General features: G+C 46.6%; 1 protein-coding gene across 1 annotated transcript in view; it reads right to left on the reverse strand.

The window, feature by feature from the left end:
* Positions 1-22813, reverse strand: part of LOC124620296 (serine/arginine repetitive matrix protein 1-like) — a 92646-nt gene that overhangs the window by 52595 nt on the left and 17238 nt on the right. Inside the window, exons 2-3 of the mRNA XM_047146968.1 lie at positions 18105-18177; positions 2979-3459 (exon numbers count right to left, since the gene is read on the reverse strand). Coding sequence (XP_047002924.1) covers positions 2979-3459; positions 18105-18177 — 554 coding nt within the window. The remainder of the gene's footprint in view (positions 1-2978; positions 3460-18104; positions 18178-22813) is intronic.

The raw sequence follows: 22813 nt of genomic DNA on the forward strand, positions 1-22813 counted from the left end.
GGGTCCGAAAGGAGAAGGTAAATGTATTCCTGCAGCATGACAATGCCAAACCACGCACTTCACGTGTCACCACAGCAGAACTTCAGAGAATCTCACCACCGTACGGCATCCTCCATACAGTCTAGATTTAGCACCGTCTGACTTCCATCTGTTCCCGATAATGAAAGACGATCTGCGGGGACATCGTTATGCTTCTGATGACATTGAGAGAACAGACTGGTTGCAGGCTTCAGAAAACTTTCATAGTTGGCAGCAAAGTATCTAATTGGCTGGTGATTATGTGGAAAAGTGAGTATTCGTAATTAAAGATCACATTCTAAGAATTATTTCTGCGTTTAATTTATTAAAATATTCCCATCCAAATCCAATTTACGAAGGTGGAGGCATTACTTTTCATTTAACCATCGTAGTATTAGTAGCTGGTTAACTGCTTAAGATTTTTTGTGTAATTTTGTGGTACAAGTAATTTTAAGACTACAATCACGAAACTCTCAGTACTAGTTTAATATTGAACAATATGCGAGACTGACAGATAGTAGGAGAAAATGGAAGGGAATGTAGTAGGTGAATATGGATTGTGGGTAAAATTTAAGAAGAAATCACCTAGTGGAATTTTGCATAGAACATAATCATAGCTAACACTTCGCTTGAGAATCATGAAAAGGCTGTATACGTGGAAGAGACCTAGAGACACCGGAAGGTTTCAGATTGGTTATATAATACATTTAGGAAATAGATTTTAAATTTTAAGACATTTTCATGAGCAGATATGGACTGAACAACATTTTCATTGTGAATTGCAGACAAACTGAAGAAAGTGCGAAAGGCGGGAATTTAAGGAGATGGAACTTCGATAAACAAAGAAGTCAGGTTGTACAGAGTTTCCGAGGGAGCATTAGGGAACAAAAAGCAAGAAAAAGGAAAAGAATGCAGTAGAAGAAGAATGGGAAGCTTTGAGAGGCGAAATATTGAAGGCTGTAATGAATCACGTGAGTAAAAAGACGAGGGCTAGTAGAAATTCCTGGGTAACAAGATATTTAATCGATGAAAGGAGAAAATATAAAAATGCAGTAAATGAAGCAGGCGAAAAGGAATACAAACGTCTCAAAACAGAACGACAGAAGTGCAAAACGTTGAAGCAGGAATGGCTAGAGGACAAATTTAAGGATAAAGATGTATATATCACTAGGGGAAGACAGATGCCGCCTACAGGGAAATTAGAGAGACCTTTGGAGGAAAGAGAATCACCTGTATGAAATCAAGAGCTCATATGGAAAACCAGTCGCTAGCAAAGAAGGGAAAGCAGACGGAAGTATATGGAGGGTCCATACAAGGGCGATGTATTTGAGGATAGTATTAAGGAAATAGGACATAGATGAAGATGATATGGGAGATATGATACTGCTTGGAGAATTTGACAGAGCACTCAAAGACCCAAGTCAAAACAAAGCCCTGGGAGCAGACAACATTCCGTTAGAGCTACTGATGGCCTTGGGAGAGCCAGACATGGCGAAACTCTACCGTCTGGTTAGCAAGATGTATGAGACAGGCTAAATAGTACCAGCCTTCAGAAAGAATATAATAAATCCAAAGAAAGGAGGTGCTGAGTGTGTCAGAATTACCGAACTATCAATTTAATAAATCAGAGTTACGAAATAACACGAATTCTTTATAGACGAATGGAAAAACTGATAGAAGTCGACCTCGGGGAAGATTAGTTTGCATTCCGTAGAAATGTTTGAACACGTGAGGCAATACTGACCCTACGACTTTATCTTCTAAGATAAGGAAAGGCAAACCTACATTTATAGCATTTGCAGACTTAGAGAAAGCTTTTGACAATGTTGAGTGGAATACTCTTTCAGATACTGAAAGTGGCAGGGGTAAAAAAACACAGAGCGAAAGGCTATTTGCAATTTGTACTGAAACCAGATGGCAGAGCAGAGGGGCATGGAAGGAAATGAGACCGTGTTGTTGCCTATTCCCGACATTATTCTGTCTTTATACTTAGCAAGCAACAAAGGAAACTAAAAGATTTAACGTCCGGAGAGAAGAAATAAAAACCTTTATGTTTGCTGATATTTTAGTTTTGTCAGACTTTGGACTCTAAATAACAGAATTGTGAATATCAGTTGAAGAGAATAGACAGTGTCTTGAGAGGGAGTAAGATTAACAACAAAAGCGAAACGAAGATAATGGAATGTAGTCTAATAAATCAGGTGATGCTGAGGGAATCAGGAAACGACACACTAAAAGTAGATGAGTCTTGCTATTTGGGCAGCAAAATAACTGGTGGTCGAAATAGGGAGGATATAAAATAGAGTACCAATGGAAAGTTTTTCTGAAGAGAAGAAATTTATTAACATTGCGTATAGGTTTAAGTGTCAGGAAGTCCTTTCTGAAAGTATTTGTATGGAGTGTAGCCATGTATGGAAGTGAAACATGGACGATAAATAGTTTGGGCAAGAGGAGAATAGAAGCTTTTGAAACGCAGCGCTACAAAAGAATGCTGAAGGTTAGATAGGTAGATCATATAACTAACGAGTAAGTATTTAATAGAATTGGGGAGAAGAGGAATTTGTGGCACAACTTGACTAGAAGAGATCGGCTGGTAGGACACTGAGGCATCAAGGCATCACCAACTTAGTGTTGGAGGGAAGCGTGGAAGTTAAAATTGTAGAGGTAGACCATGAGGTGAATGCAGGAAGATTCCGAAGGATGTAGTTACTTGGAGACGAGGCTTCCACAGGACGGAGTTGCACGGAGAATTGCATCAAAGCAGTCCCTGCACTGAAGACCATAACATTGTAGAATATCAATATAACGATTAACATTAAATATCAAACAGTTTGTACATAAATTTATTATTACTCAAGAAAATTTATTTATATGGTCTATTTTAGCTTTTCTGATAAATGCCTGTAACTTAGGAATAAATAAATAAAATGTCCACTTGGGCTACACTTAGTGGTTTTTACCTCTCTCTGGGGTCCCCTGGGAGTGTGCTGGAAGTGCCTGGCAGCTGTGACTCTGCCCCTGCCTGGGAGGAGCAGCCGGGGCCATGCAGACAGCACACATGCTGGTCATGGTGTTGCTGTTGGTGCTGGTGCTGCCTGAGCCTAGCCAGGGAGACCCACTTCTTGGGCTGCTGCTGCTTCCGCCTGCGCGTGCGTCCCACACTGCTATCATTCCCTGCTTTCTTAGAGTCAGGCGACTTGTGGGGACTCCCGCTGCTAGTTTCTGGCAGAGCAGTCCATTCTTCGTAGGACTGCGGCAGAACGTATTCGGCCAGGGGGGCCCGCTTCTTGGGCGAAAACTGTTTCCGCCTGCGTGCGCGCCACGCGGAGCCTTCCCCGTCTGTTTTCTGCGGGTCACAGTCGTGGGGACCCCTGCTGCCTGCTACTGTCGAAGCAGACTGCTGTTCCACCACAACGTGTCCAGCCTTCGGAACACTGTCAGCTGAAAATGGAGTCAAAACATTGTGACACTCCTACCACAACTACATTACTGGCCATTAAAATTGCTACACCAAGAAGAAATGCAGATAAACGGGCATTCATTGGACAAATATTATACTAGAACCGACATGTGATTACATTTTCACGCAATTGGGCTGCATAGATCCTGAGAAATCAGTACCCAGAACAACAACTTGTCATAATAACGACCTTGATACGCCTGGGCATTGAGTCAATCAGAGCTTGGATGGCGTGTACAGGTACAGCTGCCCATGCAGCTTCAACACAATACCACAGTTCATCAAGAGTAGTGAGTGGTGTATTGTGACGAGCCAGTTGCTCGGCCACCATTGACCAGACCTTTTCAGTTGGTGAGAGATCTGGAGAATGTGCTGGCCAGGGCAGCAGTCTTACATTTTCTGTATCCAGAAAGGCCCGTACAGGACCTGCAACATGCGGTCGTGCATTATCCTGCTGAAATGTAGGGTTTCGCAGGGATAGAATGGAGGGTAGAGCCACGGGTCGTAACACATCTGAAATGTGACGTCCACTGTACAAAGTGCAGTCAATGCGAACAAGAGGTGACCGAGACGTGTAACCAAGGGCACCTCATACCATCACGCTGGGTGATACGCCAGTATGGCGATGACGAATACATGCTGCCAATGTGCGTTCACCGCGATGTCACCAAACGCGGATGCGACCATCATGATGCTGTAAACAGAACCTGGATTCATCCGAAAAATGACGTTTTGCATTCGTGCACCCAGGATAGCAGGCGCTCCTGTGTGTGATGCAGCGTCAAGGGTAACCGCAGCCACGTTGTCAGTCCACGCTGCTGCAAACGTCGTCGAACTGTTTCGTGCATATGGTTGTCATCTTGAAAACGTCCCCATCTCTTGACTCCGGGATCGAGACTTGGCTGCACGATACGTTACAGCCATGCGGATAAGATGCCTGTCATCTCGACTGCTAGTGATACGAGGCCGTTGTGATCCAGCACGGCGTTCCGTATTGCCCTCCTGCACCCATCGAGTCCATATTCTGCTAATAGTCATTGGATCTCGACAAACGTGAGCAGCAATGTCGCGATACGATAAACCGCAATCGCGATAGGCTTGTAGCCTATCAAAGTCGGGAACGTGATGGTACGCATTTCGCGTCCTTACACGAGGCATCACAACGTTTCTCCAGACAACGCTGGTCAACTGCTGTTTGTGTATGAGAAATCTGTTGGAAACTTTCCACATGTCAGCACGTTTTAGGTGTCGCCGCCGGCGCCAACCTTGTGTGAATGCTCTGAAAAGCTAATCATTTGCATATCACAGCACCTCCTTCCTGTCGGTTAAATTTCGCTTCTGTAGCACGTCATCTTCGTGATGTAGCAATTTTAATGGCCAGTAGCGTACTTGACTGAAAGGTGAAGACTAGATTAATGTCAGAGTTAGAGCAACATTATATCCTCTCTACTGCATTTCTTCGTAAGGCTATGCATAATCGAAAGAACACTGTGCTGGAGTCGTGCTGATATTAGAGAACGGTATGGCTAAAATATTCGCCCTCGAGACGGAAGTTCCTTTGCTCATTCCCTAGCCTACAAGTAGTTTAACCAACTCTAGCCTCGATTGGCATTATAACAAGTAAGACGCTCAAGGCTCAAAGGTGATAACGTTCAAGGTTTTGTTTAAGTGGCGTTTCAAATGAATGCCGAGGCAAAACGGTAGGTTGTGGATAGACTCATTCCAGTTCAAGATAGTTGCTAAGGCCAAACAGACGTTTCTTTCTTTGTAGTGAATAGGGGTGAACTTTAGTTTACAGAATGAGGTGCAATAACCATCCAGTGCGATGCAGCTATCAGATACGAAACTAACAACATGCCAGATTCACTTGTGGCGAGGTTTGCGGTATGGGTGATGGCTGTTCGTACAACAGTTAAGAGCTCGCGATTCATGTCAAATTAAGCACTGTGGCTGAACTGTGGGTCTGATTCACCTCCCTGAGCTCACCTCTTACGTTATGGCAAGTGACTGTCGGCGCCTCATTTTGCAAACAATGTTTAGGTTCATGACGACACCAGATTGTCCTTACTATAGATGGAGTCTGAAGAAAGCATTCAGAAGTTCGTCCATAGCTTATAGTAAATACCTCAAGCCACTCACATGAGATATGAGAAAGTATGCATGGGTGTGCAGCTGCGAATATGGGCAAGGTTTCCATCACTGTTAGAGAGCCCACAGAAAGCGCCACACTGGATGTGACCTTCGACTGCAAGACTACTACTGCATCTGCACTCATCTCATCTGGTAGTTGTTTTGGAGCAGAAAACAGAGTCGCATTATAGAGTGCTGTGTATTTAGTATTTATTTCCCTGCTACTATGGCTGTGTGTATCTAAATCGATTTTTGGTTTCTGTGTAGGGCCGTTACTGCCTAAGAATTTTTAGGTCCGCTCTTTGATCTCCAGTGTCAAGCATTGCTCTGGTTCCCCGTCACTGTTGTTGACTAAAATGGTCCACAGCTGTATGGTGATCTCCCCTTCAAAAGTCTCACCGTGAACCCACAACTCTGTGCTGCATCTGTATTGATTACACCAGTCTGACTCACAGAAACTTAATACATCAAGTTGCCAGGCCTCGTCAGAGACTGCCCGTATCCCATTTGATGGAACCAACGTTGCTGCTACGAGATGAGCTTTGCAGCTGGTTAGGTCAGTCTGGAATCCTGATTATTTTCAGGGTTGAATCAGTTTTGACATTTTATCTGTCAGAGTGGACTGCATACTTTAACTGAAGCCCTGACACTTCTGCCGGCTACCGAGCAGAAGTGGACCACCGTCTTCAGCCAAATTTTTGGCCCCAGGGAGGTCCTCCAGTTGACCCTAGATGGACAGCTGGTTCAGCCACTCAGACATCTACTGTTTTAATATTCTATCTTAACCGGTTTTAGAAATATTTCATTGCTGACGTCACTACACAGGCGATCGGCGAGATAAATCGAATGCAAATTAGAAAAAAAATGTTACCTCTTATTCCGACTTAATTTATCTGTAACGCACCCTACAGCTGTCATGCCAGTTTGGCTCGATACTCGCCCCCTCTCCCCCCCTCTGGTTTGAAATCGAATGAATGTGTCTTTACATTCCCAGTGTGGAGAGACTGATGACCAATTTTGGCCATCCAAAAACTAGCAACCACCACTTGAAAAACATGTCTAAAGCACTTCGAGTTTGGTGTGATCCGTTACAACTTAGCACTCAGACTCTACAGTCGAGTATGTCACGGGAGCTTCCCTATCGCAAAAACACTTTTCTTCTGTCCAAAACCATTGTCGTGCGTTAGACTGGCGCAGCCCCGTTATTAGTCGAATCTAGAGCTGCACTGCGACCCCCTCTATCTAGGACTGTCTGAGCAGCTCGCCTGCGAGCTGCAGCCACTCTCGGCAGTTCTCGGCTTTGAATCTGAACTGCTGGGGCGAAGCTGGTCAGTGCCCACCAGGACTAGACTGACTGTAGGCTCCGAATTACGCTCGCGAAGCCCGAGCGCTTACCGCCAGCTGTCGGGAGGGAGGCTACAACCCAAACAGCCGCTGGCACGCCATGCGTCAGCAGGGTAGGTGACGTCTTCATTCCGCCGTGACGCGGGACGCGGCGGCGACCTGCGTATTCACGTACGGTGTCACTAATCAGTGAACAAAAACTGCTGTTTCATACCTAACTTTACTGATCTTACCTGGTAAGAGTTCCAAACCGATGAATACCCAAGAATCGGTGTAACAGTTGTTTCGTGAGCCGCTTCTTCCCTAGGTGAATTACATTTACTTTAGTTTCTCCCTGAAGTTCTGAGCCTGGCATATGCTTTTCTTACTGGTTTAGTGTTCTCAGTCCGTTTAAGGTCGCGTAGTACAGCTGCTCCTAGGTGGTATTTGGTAATTAATGTTTTCAACAATCTAGGGCCAACCGTGTAATCTTAGGGTAGTTTGTTTTTTTTACGTTGAGAAGTCGTCCAATTTCTGTTACTGTTAGTTATCCGTCTTCAGCTGACAAATTTAATGAAATAATTACACCAGACGCGTTTCGCTTTTATTTACAAAGCATCTTCAGTGGTTATTCTGCACGGAACATGCTGTCTCCACCTCCGAGTAACTACTGTAACCTACATCCTTCTGAATATCCTTCGTGTATTCGTCTCTCCCTCTGATTTTTTTCCTCTCCACGCTTCCCTCCAGTACTAAATTGGTGATCCTTGATGCCTCAGATTATGTCCTACCAACTGATCCCTTCTTTTGGATCATGTTCTACCACAAATTTCTCTTCTCCCCAATTCTATTCAGTACCTCATTAGTTAAGTAATCTACACATCTAATCTTCAGCATTCTTCTGTAGCAGCATATTTCAAAAGGTTCTAGTCTCTTCTTGTCTACACTGATTATCGTCCATGTTTCACTTCCATAAATGGCTAAACTCGTTACAAATACTTTCAGAAAGTACTTCCTGACGAGTCTATATTCGTTGCTAACAAATTTCTCTTCAGAAAAGTTTTTCTTGCTGTTGCCTTTCTGTATTTTATCCTCCCTACTTCGACCATCAGTTGTTTTGCTGCCCAAATAGCAAAACTGATCCACTTTCAGTGTCTGGTTTCCTAATGTAATGCACAGAGAAAAAAAAAATAAAAAAAAAATGTGTGGAATCTTATGAGACTTAACTGCTAAGGTCATCAGTCCCTAAGCTTACACACTACTTAACCTAAATTATTCCAAGGGCAAACGCACACACCCACGCCCGAGGGAGGACTCGAACCTCCGCCGGGACCAGCTGCACAGTCCATGACTGTTGCGCCCAAGACAGCTCGGCTAATCCCGCGCGGCAATGCACTGAGCGTCAACTGATTTAATTCGACTACATTCCATTATCCTCTTTTTGCTTTTGGCGATGTTCATCTTATTCCCTCCTTTCAAGACACTGTCGGCTGTTATTCCAAATCCAATGTCTGAAAATTGCAATGTCATCGGAAAACTTCAAGATTTTTATTTCTTCTCCCTGGACTTCAAACCATAATCTAAATCTGTTTCCTTTACTGCTTTCTCAATATACAGATGGAATAACATCGGGGATAGGCTACAACCCCCTCTCACTCCTTTCTTAACCACTGCTTCCCTTTCGTGCCCCTCTACTCTAGTAACTGCCATCTGCTTTCGTACAAATTGTAAATAGCCTTTCGCTCCCTGTATTTTACCACTACCACCTCCAGATTCTTAAAGGTAGTATTTCAGTCAACATTGTCGAAAGCTATCTCTAAGGCTACAAAAGCTGTAAACGTAAGTTTGCCTTTCCTTAACCTAGCTTGATACATCAAACAATAATAACTGGTTTTAACAGCTGCTGTGAAAGATGGGCACGCAAACTTATTAGCCCAATTTTAGGTTTGTTAGTATACAATGGAAAATAATTACCATTTTATGTATTGTATCAACGGCAGTCAAATGAAAACTAGTCACATGGAAAGGAGTAAAATGTTTATTATTTCAAAAGCAGTCGCCGTAACTTAATACATACACGGTGTTTCACTATTCAGGTTACACTCTTCTAGAGGTTATACAAGGAACTTAGACATTTCCGGACGTGGGTTGCTAAGTAAAACTTGTCAAAGTTACACGTACCGGCTCCTGTGAATGTATATGTACAGGGTGTTTCCGTGATGGAGTTACAAACTTATTTGGTTGACGGAGAAGGGTAAATGTATCAATTTGAGGTAAGGGTCCCTGTACCGAAAAGTAAAGAGTCAGAAGTTACAAGTAAAAATCATTATGATACCTTAGAGTGGAATGTATGTACAGCTACTGTTGTTGCTAAGGTTGTAGGATACGCATCTTTCTGAACAAGAACATATGTCTAGTAAAACTGCTAAATGCGTACCTGGGGAGCTATGAGCACTCTTTCTTCACTAGTGTGAAAGATCTATTGAACAAGTGCTCATAGTTCTTAAGGTATGCATTTTACAGCCCATGTTTATTGAACTTTTTTCTTGTTTTGGTCCATACTACGACCTCTAGATGTTGCATAACCTAGTCTTAGCAACAACAGTACAGGTTCATGTATTGCACTGTCGGAGCTGTCAGAACGGTTTTCGCTTTTAACTTTGGTTCGTTTCCGGTACAGGGATCTTGCCTCAAATTGATACGTTTATTCATCTTAGAAAGATTGTGATGTCACGGAATCACACTGTGTGTACACACATTTAGAAGCACCGGCGCACGCAACTCACGCTCTGTTGCCTCGTTGGATGAAGTTTCCGGCCGTGGGTTCCTATTTAAAACAGTTCCCTCTACAACCTCTAGAAGTATGTAACATTCTTAAACACCCTGTATCTCCCTAAGCTTGTGCCTTCATGGAAAATTTTTCCGGATGGCTACATAACCATGGGTGTACGCAGGCGTGCTTCTCTTCTTCCGAAACAAATCGACACTATGAATGTCGATTCAGTTGGTTGGTTGTTTGAGGTTAAAGGGACCAAACAGCAAGGTCATCAGTCCCTTGATTCAAATAGATTCCATTCTGCTAACGGGACATCTCAGTATAGTCAGAAAAATAAAACGGATAAAGGGGAAACGTAAAAGGGCAGTCACGTTGTCATTAGTAAAAACAAATGAGGGAAGTTGGCAAGAGAACGAACCCAACACTATGCTGAAACAGCATAGGCAAGACCACCTGTGACTTAAAAGGTACAACTGCTATAATGCAGAAAGTACGTATGGGAATAGAAAAACTAACCAAGCCTTAAAAAGAAGGGGTAAAAACAGAGTAAAAGGGAAAGAAAAGAGGATTCCGGTCAGGGAGGTGAATCGGGAATCTCTGAACACTGCCTACAGTGGGAGACACCCAAACACTCACCGCCCTGCCCAAACACCAGAGGGAGATTAAAAACTTTAAAACTGAGAATAAAAACCACTCTCCCGGAGGAAACCTAGAACCAGAGAGACCATCCGGGAATCGTCAGCCAACATCAAAGGTAAAGTGTGGGGGAGTCTGTACTTAGCACGCAGAGCCAAAAGAAGGGGGCATTCAACCAAAATGTGGGCCACTGACTGGAAGGCTCCACAACCACATAGCGGGGGTGGCTCATCACGCAAAAGGAAACCATGGGTCAGCCTGGTATGGCCAATGCGGAGACGACACAGTGTGGTCGAGTCCTTGCGGGAGAGGCCAAAGGAAGAACACCATGGGCCTGTATTCACCTTAATGGCACGAAGTTTATTAGACAGTGGAGTAGCCTCCCAAGAATTGGCCCATGACTGTGCAAAGTGGGATTTGATGTGAAGCCGTAAATCCGCTGCAGGAGGGGTTACAGAAAACGGGGGGTAAGTAACTACTCCCCCAGCCAAACGATCAGCGAGCTCATTACCCGGGATACCCACATGGCCCGGGACCCATAGGAAGTCAATGGAACAAGCAGCACGGTGAAGATCAGCGAGATGGTCATGGATGGCAGAGACCAAGGGATGGCGCGAAAAATACCGGTCAATAGCAAGAAGGCCACTCATCGAGTCCGTACATAACAAAACGCGGTTGTGTTGGGATTGTTTAATAAAGGTAAGGGCCCGGGAAATTGCCATCAATTCCGCAGTAAACACCCCACATGAGGGTGGCAGTAGATGATTTTCCGTTCCAACAAAGGACGTGAAGGCATACCCAACATGATCAGCAGATTTAGAGCCATCAGTGTAAAAAACAACAGCATCCCGAAACTCCCATAAAATTTGGCGGAAAAAGGAACGGAACACCACCGGGGGGATGGAATCTTTCGGACCGCGGCGGAGATCCATCCGAATTCGAGGCCGAGGAACTAACCAAGGAGGGGTGGAGGGGAGGGAGCGAGGAAGACAGGACAAAGAAGGAAGCCGAAAATCACGGGTAAGAGACGCAAGGCGCAGCCCAACCGGTAAACCCGCCCGAGGGCGGGAGTCAGGCGGGCGACGTCCATGGTCTGGGAATAGGATAGAATAGGAAGGATGAGCGGGAGAAGAACGGATAGTAAGGGCATAAGACACCAGAAGCTGGGACCGCCGAACAGAAAGGGGGGGATCCCAGCTTCAACCAGGAGACTATCAACAGGGCTAGTAGGGAAGGCACCGGTGGCCAAACGGATACCACGATGGTGGACTGGATCCAGCACGTGCAGCGTGGAAGGAGCAGCTGAACCATAAACTTGACAACCATAGTCCAAACGTGACAGAACTAGAGCATGATAAAGACGGAGGAGGAGGGAACGGTCCGCACCCCAGGAGGAGTGGGCAAGGAAGCGAAGGACATTGAGTTTACGGAAACATCCTACCTTCAGGAGTCTGATATGGGACAGCCAAGTGAGCTTGTTGTCGAAAAGAAGACCTAGGAAACGAAACTGTGGAACCACAGGCAATCTTTGTGCAGCGAGATAGAGCTCTGGATCAGGGTGGACCGTAGTACGGCGACAGAAGTGGACCACCCGCGATTTTAAAGGAGAGAATTGAAACCCGTGGGAGAGGGTCCATGCAGAGGCACGCCGTATAGCCACCTGGAGCTGCCGTTCTGCAGATGCCATCGAGGAGGAACTAACCCAAATGCAGAAATCATCCACATACAGGGCAGGGGCGACCAAGGGACCGACAGAGGCCACAAGTCCATCGATAGCAATGAGGAAAAGAAGGACACTCAAGACAGAACCCTGTGGGATGCCCGTCTCCTGGGTCCGTGGAGAACTAAAAGCAGTACCAACTCGAACTCTGAATGACCGATGGATCAGGAACTGGCGGATAAAAATCGGGAGTGGGCCCCGAAGACCCCACTGATGAAGGGTTAGTAAGATGTGATGGCGCCAGGCCGTGTCATAGGCCTTGCGAAGGTCAAAAAACACTGCAACCAAATGGCGGCGCTGGGAAAAAGCCTGCCGAACTGCGGATTCCAAGCGAAGCAAATGATCGATTGGAGATCGTCCCTCTCGAAAGCCACACTGGTAAGGGGACAATAGATCCCGAGATTCAAGGACCCAAGTGAGCCGACGGGCTACCAGCCATTCAAGTAACTTACAACCAACATTCGTCAAACTAATTGGCCGATAGCTGTCAACAGATAGGGGGTTCTGACCAGGCTTAAGGACAGGAACCACAATGCTATCCCTCCACTGAGAAGGGAAGTCACCCTGGAGCCAGATACGGTTAAACACCCGAAGAAGATGGTGCTGTTGTGGAGCACTGAGATGTTGAAGCAGCTGGTTATGAATGGAATCTGGGCCAGGAGCCGTATCGTGAGAAGCAGATAGAGCAGAAAGAAATTCCCATTCAGTGAAAGGTTCGTTGTAAGATTCTGACTCACAAGTGGTGAAACATAAGGTGACAGCTTCAGCCTGCTGTTTTTGATGAAGGAAAGCAGCTGGATAGGAGGCCGACGCTGATGCCACTGCAAAATGGGTCGCAAGATGTTCTGCGAGAACTAATGGGTCCGTACAAATGCCATCTGGGAGGTGAAGGCCTGGGAGGGTGGACTGCCGATGGCAACCTTGGAGAGAGCGAAGTGTAGCCCATACCCGTGACAGAGGGACAGTGGAACCAAGGGAAGAAACGAATCGTTCCCAACATATCCGCTTGCTCTGTTTGATTAAATAACGGGCTTTAGCGCGAAGGCGCTTAAAGGTAGAAAGGCTGGCTACAGATGGGTGCCTCTTAAAGTGTTGCAAAGCTCGACGGCGATCACGGATGGCAATGGCAATGGCCGTACTCCACCACGGGACTTGCCGACGACGAAATTGTCCAGATGAGCGCGGGACAGCAAGGTTAGCAGCGCGAACAATCGCGTCAGACACGTCACGTAGGACGTCATCAATACATCCCGACAAAGAGGGAGAAAACTCGACCTGTGCAGTATATAGAGGCCAATCGGCGCGGTGGAAAGACCAACGAGGTAACCTCTCCATCGGGGAGCGGGAAGGGAGCGTGATAATCAACGGGAAATGGTCACTATCACAAAGGTCGTCGTGTGGCGACCAGGGTAATGAAGGGAGGAGAGAGGGAGAAGAAAGAGAAAGATCAATGGCAGAAAAGGTACCATGACCAGCACTGAAATGAGTAGGGGAGCCATCATTAAGGAGGCACAGGTCGCGGTCTGCAATAAATTGGTCGATAAGAAGACCTCGTCTAGATGGAAAGGCACTGCTCCACAAAGGATGATGAGCATTAAAATCCCCAAGGAGGAGGAAGTTGCTGAAGAAGGGTGGTTAAGGCAGCAGGTGTAAGAGTCCTGTCAGGAGGGAGATAAAGATTGCTTACTGTGACTGCAGAGTCTAAGTGGACCCTAACAGCAACTGCTTCCAATGTAGTTTGGAGAGGAATCCACGTGCTAGCAATGTCTGTACGGACCAACGTACAAACGCCACCAGAAGCCCGCAAGGGTCCGACCCGATTTCGACAGAAAACACGGAACCCACGGAGGGTCGGTGAGTGAGCATCAGTAAAATGAGATTCCTGGAGAACCACACAAGCTGCTGAGTAGGACGAAAGAAGGGATTTCAATTCCGGAAGGTGACGATAGTAGCCATTACAATTCCATTGGAGAACCACAGAACGATGGTTTAAATGAGGGCTGAACACGCTAAATCCAGTCATACCGCCGGGTCCCCACCCGTCACCGACAAGGAGGGGGCGACATCCATAAACGACAGGTCAGAATCCGGTTGTGAAGCCGGGGAAGGGACCTCCGGTGACACCAGAGGCTCTTTGTCCCGGGACTTATGTTTCTTCTTCTTTTCAGGCTGAGATCGAGGAGGGCTGTGTGGCATAATGGAGCCAGCTGCAGCAAGATCAGGAACAGAAAGAGACCGGGCGACCTGGGGGCCGATAGACCGCGGCTCTCGCGGTCGCCGCGCTGCAGCAGACCTTTGACCTGGAAGGTGCCGGGAAGGGGCATCCCGGGAGAGGCGCCCTTGACCGGCAGACGCCGAAGGAGTGGGACACTTTCTCCGGCTGGGGAAGGGGAGCGGCGCCCAGAGGAGAAGGTGTGGGAGCCGCAGGGGAGGGGGGAAGGAGAGGGGTCCGGGACGGGGGTAAGGAAGGGGGAGGAAGGGATGAACATGTAACCAAGGCGTAACTAGATGTCATGGACACAGGGTGCAATCGTGCATATTTCTTACGGGCCTCTGTGTAGCTTAAACGATCAAGAGACTTATACTCCTGTATCTTTTTTTCTTTCTTATAGACTGGGCAATCTGCTGAACGTGGAGAATGACTACCATGACAATTTACACTTACAGGAGGGGGAACACAGGGACTCCCCTCATGGAGTGGACGTCCACAGTCACCACAGAGAGGGTCCTGGGTACAGCGAGAAGACATGTGGTCAAAACGCAAGCACTTAGAACACCGCATAGGAGGTGGGATGTACGGCTTCACATCACAGCGATAGACCATAATCTTAACTTTCTCAGGAAGGGTATCTCCTTCAAAGGCCAGGATAAAGGCACCAGTATCAATACGATTATCTTTAGGACCCTTCTGAACACGCCGAACAAAGTGAACACCCCACCGTCCGAGATTGTCCCGAAGTTCCTCATCAGTTTGAAGGATGAGGTCTCTGAAAAATCACACCTTGTACCATATTTAGAGACTGGTGAGGGGTAATGGACACGGGAATTGTGCCAAGATGCGTACAGGCACGAAGGGCCGCAGATTGGGCAGCCGAAGCAGTTTTTATCAGTAATGAACCCGACCGCATCTTGCTCAGGGAGTCCACTTCGCCGAACTTGTCTTCAATGTGTTCCACAAAGAATAAAGGTTTGACACTGGTGAAAGTATCTCCATCAGTCCTGGTGCAAACTAGACAACGGGGGAAAGGTTTTGCCCCTAGACGACGGGCCTGACCCTCCTCCCAGGGGGTAGCCACGGAAGGGAAGGCCGAAGGGGCAAGAGAAGCAGCACTTGAGGAATCAGTACCACGCAGAGAGACGGCCGCAGAAGAGCGGCCAGAGGTTTGGACCCTTATGCGTTTCATCTGCATAGCGTCCGCCCTGATACCACCCACTCCGATCAGGGGCTCTCCTCACGGGCGCCACCCAGCCACAGCAAGGGCCGTCTGGCACGGCGGCCATTGCCGGGAGTTCCGATGCTCCAGGATGACGAGCAACCACTCTAAGGCATGCATGAGGAGGTCACAGCTCAGGTATCAGAAGTGTGATCCCTGTGTGTTCAGGGGGCTCAACCAAAAGGGTACATAGCGACCCCACCACACGGGCTGGCTACCGTGCTGGCTATGCACCCTAGCATCAGACAACGACGTAGAAGAAAAGGTGGAATATACTAGGAGGGCACACGTCGGAGACACTAGGTAAGGTGCTCTTCCCCAAATGGCTCACACTACGAAAGAGGAATTTTGGAATGGAGGTCAAACCCCAGAGGGGGACCAAGGAATGCCAAAAGGAGGAGATGATTACGCAACAAAGCCAGAGTGTAAAACCAACAGAACCAGGAGGATAGCGGGGGCCAACATAAGCAAGGACACCAATAGAGGGAGAGGAGAGGGCGAGGGGAAAGGGGTATGGAGGGGAAAGGAGGGGAAGGGAAAGGAAATGCAGCCCGGGAGAGAAAGAAGGCTGCAATGGCTCGGGGCCCCGTGCTCGCCACGCACGTATCCACGAAAGAGTTGTGGACCCCCTGGGGGAATGTCGATTCAGGATTCCAGAAGTACGAAAAGCGAATTGGGAGAGATCTGGACAGTGTGGAAGAGGTAAGGGCTTCCCAGCGAAAGTTCTGCACCGTAGTTCAAACAACCTCGGCAACATGTGGGCTGGCATTATTACGCAAAATAATGGTGCCGTCCACTGGCATTCCTGGGTATTTGGACCAGACGGCGCCGTACAGTTTTTGCAAAGTGTCCACATACCACTGTGCGTCAAGAGCGGCGCGTGTTCCAGAAAATTTGAGCAGCAGGCTCTGGCAGTCAAAGAAAACGGTCATCACGACTTTCCCCAGAGTGGACACGGCTTTGGATTTTTGCGCTGGACGTCACTCCACGTGTTTGCTGTGACTCTCCCCAGTTCAAAATGAAGACGCCATGTTTCACCTCCCGCGACAATACGGGACAAGAAACTATGTTATTTGTCGTTATACGTGCAACTTCCTTTAGTAGTGTCAGCATTCAACTTCTCCGTCAGCCGATGGGAAACCCACTGCGCACATTTTTCTATACTTAAGATGGTCTGTCGTGATGGCATGAACGGTACTATCACTGATACAGAAAGTGAAAAGAATGCCTCCCAACGTCCGTCATCTCATTTCTGACGGTATAATCCACCACAGGAATGACAGAAAGGGTAATGACGTGAATCTCTCGTAGCTGACGTATAAGTCACATCCGACCTGTTGGAAATCTTATTACATGCAAAGTTCGCCACGATAGACCTTTGGGCATGAATTTCACTTATTGATACCTTTGACAGTCTAAAATCGCTTTACATCTCTTATCTTTCCCGGCCTCCATGTCGAACAGTAACGGATATGGCCCGCCAGTGAACGTTCGCGCTGTTCCTTACAAGGGAACCTCCCCATCGAACCCCCCCCCCCCCCCCCCCTCAGATTTAGTTATAAGTTGGCAGAGTGGATAGGCCTTGATAAACTGAACACAGATCAATTGAGAAAACAGGAAGAAGTTGTTGGAACTGTGAAAAAATAAGCAAAATATACAAACTGAGTAGTCAATGGGCCACATAAGCACCATAATGGACTATGTGAGATCAGGAGCGCCGTGGTCCCGTGGTAGCGTGAGCAGCTGCAGAGCGAGAGGTCCTTGGTTCAAGTCTCCCCTCGACTGAAAACTTTATTTTTGCATAGTTATCTGTCAGTTCGTTCATTGACATCTCTGTTCACTGTAATAAGTTTAGTGTGTGTTTTGCGACCGCATCGCAAAACCGTGCGATTAGTAGACGAAAGGACGTGCCTCTCCAATGGGAACAGAAAACATTTGTTGCAAGGTCATAGGTCAACCGATTCCTCCACAGGAAAACACATCTGATATGTTCTATACGACACTGGTGACGGCATGTGCGTCACATGACAGGAATATATTGTCGACCCACCTAACTTGTACACTTGGTGAATGGGTAAAAAGATTCTGCTACCTTGCCCGATTTAGGTTTTCTTGTGGATGTGATAATCACTCCCAAAAAAGTGATGAAAACATAAGAGTGTCACATAAACTGAAAATAAAAAATTAAACTTTTCACTCGATGGAAGATTTGAAACTAGGACCTTTCGTTCCGCAGCTGCTCACGTTACCACGAGACCACAGCGCTCCTGCGTTCCTATAGTGCTTAATGTTGCCTATCTTCCCTTTAACTACTCAGTTTGTATATTTTGCTTATTTTTTCACAGTTCCACACAACTTCCTCCTGTTTTCTCAATTGATCTGTGTTCAGTTTTTCAAGGCCTATCCACTGTGCCAACTTATAACTACATCTGAGGGGGGTGCGATGGGGAGGTTGCCTTGTTAGATTCCCAAGAGGGCACACCTGTTCACAGACCTACCTGCTTTACCATTGTCCGCACTACGCTCCTTGTATACTGCATGGTTTTCATTTGACTGCCCCTTATACCGCACTCTTGCGCAGTGCGGTCAGACAGCTGGGAACGTTACCTGCTGCCTCCCGTTCGTCTTCCGCGAGAGGGTTGCCGGCAGTGGACTCCGGCAGCGGCTCCGTCGGAGTTTCCTGCAACAGGAGCAACAACCACTGCGTCACAGGCACGTATGTAAAACCGGTAGGAGAGAGGGGGGGGGGGGCAGAGGGTGACGTTTCCAGTATTACTGAGACGTGTTGAATAAACTTGGAACATTGCGTTCAGACATAACGAGGTATATCTAACAATGATTACCTCCTTGCCAACTAGCAATGTTTCCGAGAAACCTCAGTCTTGCAAAACCCAGACCGCCCATTTCCCGAACGCCGCGGATCAAAGCAGCCAGGTGGATGCAGTATTTATTCCGAAAACATTTGACTCACTACCACAACGTTTGTTTACAATAATCATCTATTGTATGTTTTATCTCATCTTACTTCCTGTGGTTGCTAAGAATCGAGGAATTTCAGTTTATACAAGATTCGTTTTGTTTAATCAAACGATGTCTTACAAAAAGCGAAATTCCCCTTCAATTTTAGTAGCAATAGATCGATCATACTGAGCATTCAAAATAAATTACTGTCTGAAGTAAGTTTCACAGATTCAAAGAGGTAAAACGACTGTCCACTTTAAAGGTTAAAATGTAAAGTTGTGCACGTCATGAAACAGAACAGGAAATACTGTCCAATCACTACTATATATTATATGCAAGTGACTCAGACGTGGGTGTAAGTTGCTAGGGCTATATAAAATGGAACTCCGTAGCCTGAGTTGTAGGTAAAATAGATAACAGACCAGGTCATTTGATTGAATACTGGAGAAATCTGGTAAATCTGCAAATGAGATTACGTTAAAGAACAGTCACGCGTCGTATCGTAGAATATTCATGAAGTTTGGGGGACCACTACCGAATAGGACTAATGGGATTCCTCAGCTTTTACACAGGACAGCACTAATGGTCACAGCTTTGACCAATGGGAGAGCTTTACAGAGGCAGTGATAAACCTTAACTTCCCGACACGACGACAAAGCAACTACCCCGCGAAATCCTGCTTACGTGAGGAAACCCGTCGATCACTACCCTCCCCTACGCTTTGCTCCAGTACGTACAGTGAAGGCAAGATTAAACTCAACAATGTTATTTGAGTAGTATTCTTTCTGCACTCCTCACGTGTACGGAACAAATACTGGTTCAATGGGAGGCACATTCTGCCATCCAGTTCAGGGGTTCCGAGGTGGAAACACAGATGTATGAAATGAGTTTCAGGAATCTTAATTAGAGGAGTGTTAAATGATCAAGGAAGATCTACAGAAGAGTTCAGAATTTTTCTTTTAAAGAGGTATTTGCCATGGCGCCATGTTTCTGATCAGTAGCAGTGGTCCGGTAACGCAGCGTAGTACCGCGCCTAGGGATTAAAGGGAGCCTTCGTTTCTTGAACACTGTTCCGTAAGTTACCTGCTGGAATGAATTCTCAACTTTAAGAATTTCATCTCATGTTTCGCAGTAACGTCCGTAGTTTTTCCTATATACCTAAAATACTGTTGCAGAGGTAACACCTACATAAAATAGCTGTGTACCTAACGTTGTCTGGGTAAGTATTCATTCCAATCCTATTAGTCCATCTTGTGCAGCCCCTCCTACCCCCTTCCTCTGCCCGCCACCTGCATCTGTCCATCTCCTCCTCCCCATCCATCTACGTGTTCCGATCTCCTTTCACCTCCACGTGGTGTTGATGTTGGTTTGTGGGGCGCTGATTTGCGCCGTCATCAGCGCCCAGTCTCCACGTCGTCATCACCACCCCAGTGGAAGTTGCTAGTTCTTAGCCCCGTACGGTATCAAGTTAGTTTGAAAGCTATTCAGGTGTTTAAGAGGCGTTTTTTACCCACTACTGCTCACATATCCACACGTCGTTTTACATATTTTAATATGTTTCACACATATTTTAACATTTCACCTGTATCTGTAGATAAATTCATCCTGCAGTTTAGTTGTCACTCAGTTCAACGTTTATGACTTCTCCTGAACAGTGTCTTACGATGATATAATTTCATGGGTACATTCTGTGACATGTGCATTCTGTGTGGTGTGACCGCCAGACACCACACTTGCTAGGTGGTAGCCTTTAAATCGGCCGCGGTCCGTTAGTATACGTCGGACCCGCGTGTCGCCACTATCAGTGATTGCAGACCGAGCGCCGCCATACGGCAGGTCTAGAGAGACGTCCTAGCACTCGCCCCAGTTGTACAGCCGACTTTGCTAGCGATGTTTCACTGACAAATTACGCTCTCATTTGCCGAGACGATAGTCAGCATAGCCTTCAGCTACGTCATTTGCTACGACCTAGCAAGGCGCCATTACCATTCACTATTGATGCTGTAAAACATACCTCACGCCAGCCTGCGCGAGCTTAACGCGTGCCTTTCGGCTTCCTCCTAGTGGATTGGCTGTCTTGCCAATCCACAACATACTGCGTGCAAAATGTGTTTCAAACAGAGTTGGTAGCAAACATGCCTGATTTTCTGCATGAACAGCGAAAATTTAATAAGCTATGAACTTCTCTCCTTGCTTCATTTTGTGGGCGAGAGAAAGTTTCAGGAAGGTTTGAAATTGTGTGTAAAGTTTGTTTCAAACAACTGTGTTATTCTCAAATACGGGATGAATAGTGCATATTCACACGTCGTGGGCAACTTTATCGCTCCCAGCCCCACCCCACTGACAAGTAGTGCGTCTTATCCCACACCGGTTCTTTCGGAACCCATGTGTACCATGTTTGGTTTAAGTCGGTCCTGTGGTTTAGGACGAGATGTGGAACATACATATACTTTTTATGTATGGATGGATAATAGAAGTACGGTACGTTAAAGAACGGGGGGGGGGGGGGGGGTGGGCGGCAGCAATGCCACATTTGAGGTATCAGCATAACATTCATAGGCATCACTTCCTCATTTATGTTAGTACGGAACTAAAGACCTGACGACACCACTTCCAAATTCACTTTTGGTATTAATGAAAACCGCCCGCTATTAAGAGAGCCACTGAATTAAAATTTACTTTGCTGCATTATCACAGGCGTAAAAAATCATATCTTCCCATGTATACTTTCCTCTGATGCCTACACTCTTACACTGAGTTCACCAATTGTTTCAGAAATCGTAAAACCGCTAGCTGCATATTCTGCTGAACGTTGTAATCAAACGATATGCTAACGCACTCCAAGCGTTTATAAACTCTGTTTCCCTTGCTGTGAAAATTCCCTATTTTTGTTCGAAAGTGACAAACTGAATACTTGCTGGTCGAACACTGGCAGCACCCACACACTGGCGTTGCGGTTTAACCACGGAGCACTGTCGACCCCTCTGAGGGTTGTGGCAGGAAGGTGGCTCCTTTTGTCTGCAGTGGCTGCGAGCCCTCGTATCGCTGTGTGGCACAGATGCATCTGATCAGCCAATAAGAAGCCAAGATGTTACTGCTATGTCGGAACACTTAGATGACAGCCCTTAAGACAGTAACGTAGCTTTACAAACAACTGTCTTATTAATTCAGCAACACTATGTAGTTTGGAAATACTACGTTTATATTTGGGCTCAATATGAAAAAATTACCCAAAAAATGGATATAAGTAACAAATTTATTGTTAAGTACTTTAGGAACAAGGGTGAAATCTGAAGGTTACTGTGAGACTAATCTGTTGGAGACAAAGCATTTGCAGTAAGACACCAGCTAGGTGTTTATAGACAAGTGGAATGAATCTCAGTTTTGGGGAGCGAGCATGTAATATGTGTAGCCTACATACATACAGTGGAGGCGTAAAAATAAATATACATAACCTGATCAAATGTGTGTGGACGCCCTTACATAATGCAGAACTCACCATACGATCCCGCAAGAGATGAACCCATCTGTGTAAAAGGAGGCTGGGAGTATTGTGTTCTCAAAGAAGCTGTAACAGCGGCGTAGTTATCAGAAGAGCTCAGCTACTTTGAATGTGGATTACTCGTTGGAAGGAACCTGAGTAACAGGTGTAGTTACTAGTTTATTTTCGTAATTTCTTGCGTGTTCGGGTGCTTACTAGGCACAACCTTTTATTTCAATAGCAGTGTAGTGTACAGTACCGCCGTTGCTATCGACCGTTGTATCGACTCACGTATCGTGCAGGCTTTTCTTTGTTTGGTTAGAATAGCTCAGTGTTGCATATTTTTACGAGCTTCAAACAGGTGGAGTGCAGTAACTGATAGGAACTGTGATTGTTGTGTAGAGATGCGAGCTGAGCTGGCGACCCTTCGCTCACAGCTTCAGGCTGCTTTGGCTTCCGTCACACAGCTTGAGGCTGCTGCCAGGGGGCGTCACTGTGGAGGATCGCACGCGAGGATGCGGGGGACGTCGAGCACGTCCCACGTGTCCTCCGATCGGTCCACTGCTGTGACCTCCACTGGTACTGCCTGCACTGAGGTTGACCCCTCACCCGTGGTCGAGTCAGATCATTCCAAAGTCTGGCACGCAGCGAAAACTTTCCCTGAGGCTGATCGTAGGGCCTCCCCAGTTCGTTCGACGAACAGGCTTCGGGCGTTATCTGTGGCTGACGATGTCTGTGAGCCGGATGCAGTCGTCCACCCCGTTCCAGAGGAAGCTTCTCGGCCCGCAAGGTCTGGGCATTCGCAGAGGGTGGGTTTGCTGGTAGTTGGGAGCTCCAGTGTTATGCGCGTAATGGGGGCCCCTTGGGAACATGG

Source organism: Schistocerca americana, chromosome 6 (genome assembly GCF_021461395.2).
Source record: "Schistocerca americana isolate TAMUIC-IGC-003095 chromosome 6, iqSchAmer2.1, whole genome shotgun sequence".
Taxonomy (NCBI): Eukaryota; Metazoa; Arthropoda; class Insecta; order Orthoptera; family Acrididae; genus Schistocerca; species Schistocerca americana.